This window comes from Perissodus microlepis, chromosome 5 (assembly GCF_051167445.1).
Source record: "Perissodus microlepis isolate ML-2025 ecotype Zambia chromosome 5, ASM5116744v1, whole genome shotgun sequence".
NCBI classification, from domain to species: domain Eukaryota; kingdom Metazoa; phylum Chordata; class Actinopteri; order Cichliformes; family Cichlidae; genus Perissodus; species Perissodus microlepis.
The window spans coordinates 7,890,603-7,895,387 of NC_140465.1; the positions used below are offsets into that span (position 1 = coordinate 7,890,603).

Below are 4,785 nucleotides of genomic sequence, written 5' to 3' on the forward strand. Positions count from 1 at the left end.
CATAACTAACGTCAACTACTGTCCTACTTTGGTAAGATTGAGATTAATGTCTTTGACTGTCTTTAGTAGGTGTCTCCTGTGAGAAAGTTAGAACACCGTCCAACTGTCTAAAGATGCAGTCTTTAGCCTAACTGGTTGTTACTGACTCAGCGATGCTCGCAGACATTTACGCACTGTGTTGTGACCTGATTGTGACAGAACAGTGACGTTGTTATTGGTAGTTTGAAGGGTACGGTGTTGGGGGTGGTGCATGTTAAAAGTTTTGAGAAGCACTGGTTAGACATGTTAATTTTTTTTGGTGTAACATATTGGCAACATTAACACATTAAAAGGAAAAATAAAGGAAAAATAGGCAGTTCCCAATTGCCTGTGAAAACGACCATTCTGCCCTGTTCTTGTAATGACCACAGTCAGTCTTATTCGTTCTCATACATTTTGGTCTATTTATTTACTAATTTCAGCAAGCATAATGCCTAGGAAAGAGAGGCTGAGAAAGGAGAAAGAAAGGGATCTACAACAGGCAGCCCAGGGAAGCAGTTCTCTGCTCTCCTGGATGAAAGCAAAGGAAAATGAAGATGAAAGGTCAGAGTCAAGGGCAGAGTCAGGTTCTATTTTAATGTTTTAATGTAACCTGCTCCTTGCAGTTAATTCTATTGAAAAATCTTAAAAGCTGTTCACACTTAGTTTTTAATGAACTTAATCAGCAGGCATTGAGCTAACTATTATTTTGTACCTACGAAAGTTATTTCTATGTTACAAGACTTGCAGTATGGGTTATTATTAAAACTATCTGTTTAAGCTTATTATTATGATAAATAATAATACTATTATTATTATTATTGTTCCATTGTAGTCAGTCACAGCAGGGAAGCAGCTCTATGCCATCTACCAGCATAGCAGAAGAGGGAGATATAGAAACAGATGAAGCCGCGACCAATGCAGCAACAGGTTCAGTTAGGCCTACAGACACTGATGTAGTGCTCTCTGAAGACCACAATGAGGAAGATCAGATCGATCACATAATGTCAAAGTTAGCAGCTTTACAATACCCAACAGATCCAACACACATCCATACATTTAAAATAAAGCGCAATGACAGATACGTTTCAATGTGCTGCAATGTGGGCCCATGTCAGCCTGATATACCTTACCCAAAAACTGAGGGGAGATCATTCCAGAAACAGTGGTTTTCTGCTAATGTGTGGCTGGAATACTCACCCACTGCTAATTCAATGCATTGTTTTAGTTGTCGGCTTTTCCTCTCGGATGAAAAATATAAAAGCAGAACAGCCTGGACAACTGATGGCATCAGAAAGTGGAGTACTGCTCTTGAAAAAATCAAACAACACTCCAGCGCAGAGATGCACATGACAAGCATGGTTAGATGGATCAATTTCCAGAAAAAGGCCCTTCAGTCTGCATTTGATGTTTCAGACGTAAAAGGGGTGGAAGTTAGAGAGCGAGAGAGGCAGACAAACAAAGAAATCCTGACAAGATTAATTGACCTAACAGTGTATCTTGCACATCAGGGACAAGCATTCCGAGGTCATGATGAGAGTGAGTCCAGTGATAACCGTGGCAATTTTCGTGAATTAGTCAATGTATTTTCCCGCTACGATAGTGTGCTGAAAATGCATTTGGAAAAAATTGCCACAGTTAAAGCCACCAAGACAAGGCCCCAGGTGTCACTGCTTTCCAACAGAAGTCAAAATGACATCATTGCAGCACTAGGAACTTACATCAGGAAGGAGATACAACGTGAAATAAAAGAGGCTGAAATGTATTCCATTCTACTTGATGAAACCTCTGATGTTTCACACAAAGAGCAAGTGTCATTTGTTGTGCGATATTTTCATCATATGCAAATAAAGGAGAGATTCATCGAAGTGTGCAATGTTGATACAACTACAGGCCAGGAGCTGGAGAATACAGTGTTCTTGCTTCTGCAAAAGAATGGCCTAGAGATGAAGAACATGTATGGTCAAGGCTATGATGGAGCAGCCAACATGAGTGGCATGTATAAAGGTCTCCAAGCTAGAATCCGTGCACACAATGAGAAGGCCCTCTATGTGCACTGCAAAGCCCATTGCCTCAATTTGGTACTAGTGGAGGCATCAAAGTCCAGCAAGCATTTTGTGACATTTTTCAACTTGGTGGAGAAATTGTATGCCTTTTGCTCAGGCTCCCCAAAGCGTCATGCTGCCTTGGTCAAATTTCAGGAGTCTCTCTTTCCTGGACAACGTGTTATGGAGCTCCAGCAGCTGTCAGATACTCGATGGGCTTGCAGGGAAAAAGCACTGAAGGCACTTCAGAGAAATTTGAAAGCCATTTTGATGCTCCTTGATGACATCAGTGACAGTGACCCACCTAACCTGGCCCAAGGTGATGCTCAGATGTACAGAAATGCCATTAATTTTATGTTCATTCTCTGCATGGAAATCACCACACCAGTATTCGAAGTCACTGCTTTGGCATCAGATTCTCTGCAGGAAGAAGGGTTGGACCATTCCACTGCCTACAAGGTAATTGATGGTGTGCTTCACACATTGCAAACCATGAGGTCTGAGGAGAAATTTGGAGAGATATTTAGATGTGCATCAGAGAAGGCAGAGAGTTTCAACATTCCAGTACCTACCGTGGTGCCTGGTCAGGAGAGAAAGCGGAAAGTTCCAGTTCGTTTCCAACACAGCACCACAGTGTCTCAAGTAGGTGCTCAGTTTGAGTCAGTGGAGGCATATTTCAGGAGTGGTGTATATTTCACCTTTCTGGACATCATGACTGGGGAACTGAACAGGAGGTTCAAAGGGGACAATACTGGAAGCCCAACGGCCAGAATCATTCAGTCCTTCCAGCCCTTAACTGTGCATGCTAACTGGGTAGGCCCACCAAACCCAGAAGCCATTGAAGCTGTCCACATCCTCTGTGAATTCTATGGAGAAGATGAGGACCAGCTCAAAACAGAATTAAAGGTCTTCCACTCCAGCTTTAGTTCAAAAGACCTCAGAGAAATATTTCTGATACTGAGGGAAAACAATGGCCAGCTGATCTTTCCTGCCTTTGTCAAAATGATTCAGATCTACGCAACACTACCAGTGACAACTGCGACAGTTGAAAGATCCTTTTCAAAGCTAAAAATAATCAAAAATAAACTAAGAAGTTTGTGTGGAGAAGAAAGGTTGTCTGATCTCCTCTTGTTGGCCATTGAGAAAGATGTGGAGATCAATTACAACGAGGTCATCAACATCTACAAAGACATGGCACCAAGAAGGATGCTTCTTTAGAGCAGTACACTCCATTTAATGGACACTTGAGAATATGTATGTATATAGTTTAGAGTTGGATACAGATTTTATCTTTTTGTGGTGTGATTTTTGATTTTTACAGAATGTTTTGAAATAAAAGTCAAATTGCATTTAACCTGTGTGATTTTTTTATTATAAAAAGAAAAGGTTTTCCACATATGCAAAAAGTGCCCTTTTTTCCCCCTGGAGCACTTGCCCCCCAAAATGTCTGTGCACGCCACTGGTAGTTTATGCACAACACAAAGCCTGGTTGGGTGCAGATTATGTTCTGAGTTAAAAATGGGCAGAGGCACCAAGTTTTCATTGATTCTTTTATTTCTTATGTAGAGTCCCCGCTGCAGGAACGAATGCAACGTGTTACTGTAAGTCGTACCACAGTAAAAGTAAAACTATGGAATGAAGCTCAGTTGTAAAGATAAGACAGAACATCGGCGTTCCCACCGGAATGTGCATTTATTTGTTGGGTGATGCAGAAATTGTAAAAGTATTTTTATACCTAATTTTAATCTGCTGCTGAATCTCTTTTAAACTGTTGGAAATCCAGCTGCTACAGCACAGAGAAGAAAATTGATCAGGAGAGAGGAGATGGTTATTGATTTTAAGAAGGGTGCAGTTTGCCCTTACCCACAACCATCATTAAAGATCAGAAGATTGATATGCTTGGTGCCTACAAGTATCTGGGCACCATTATTGACAATAAATTGAATTTTAATGCAGGCACTGAGTCAATTTATAAAAAGGGGCCATCAAAGAATATATTTTTACAGAGATTGCTTGTCTCCAATGTTGACAGAAAAATGGTGGCACTGTCTTTTATTGAATCTATGCTTTCCTTTTCTCTAATCCCTTGGTTTCCACCTGATTTCCACATCTCCTTTGTTAGGCTATGGGACTGTAACATTTAATGCTGTGTGAGAATTCTTCAATAAACTAATAAAATACATTTTTTAACTATGTGTGTTTGCTATATTAGTGTGAAGACTTCTCAGTGGGAAGATGGCAGCCAGTAAAAAGATGCTTCTCACACATATTAATATCTACACTTTCCAACATATGAAATAACTCCTACTACCGATAGAATTAACTACAGTTGTGTTACGACTGCCTATTGTAGTACAAGTGATTAAGATTCTGCATCTTTCTACTATCAGTCTCAAGAACAGCTGAAGCACATTAAAGTGCTTTATAGGGCCATATTGATCTATAATGTCATGCATTTAGAACCGTCTGGCTCAAATTTAAATATACAATAATAAAAGTTCCTTATTTCGAGTCATACTCATGTCTGGAGAGACAAAACAATTTTTTTTTCTTTTCTTTTAATATACATATGTATGTATACTTCTGAGGATGTCACTGTATATTCTTGGCGCACCAATCACAATGTTGCAGTTCCAAGATTTACCAAAGCAGTCAACTTGGAAGGTTTTCAAGCACAGAGGCTTGTTTCTATTCTGTGAATTTATGATACGATACAATAAAA

The 4,785-nt window shown here is 39.9% G+C and overlaps 1 protein-coding gene across 1 annotated transcript; it reads left to right on the top strand.

Moving 5' to 3' along the window:
- Nucleotides 1-1,859: 1,859 nt before the first annotated feature.
- LOC146386488 (zinc finger MYM-type protein 1-like) lies at nucleotides 1,860-3,281 on the top strand. Its single transcript, XM_084927273.1, has one exon. It carries the CDS (start codon nucleotides 1,860-1,862, stop codon nucleotides 3,279-3,281), a length of 1,422 nt encoding a protein of 473 aa, XP_084783399.1.
- The last annotated feature ends 1,504 nt before the right edge of the window (nucleotides 3,282-4,785 follow it).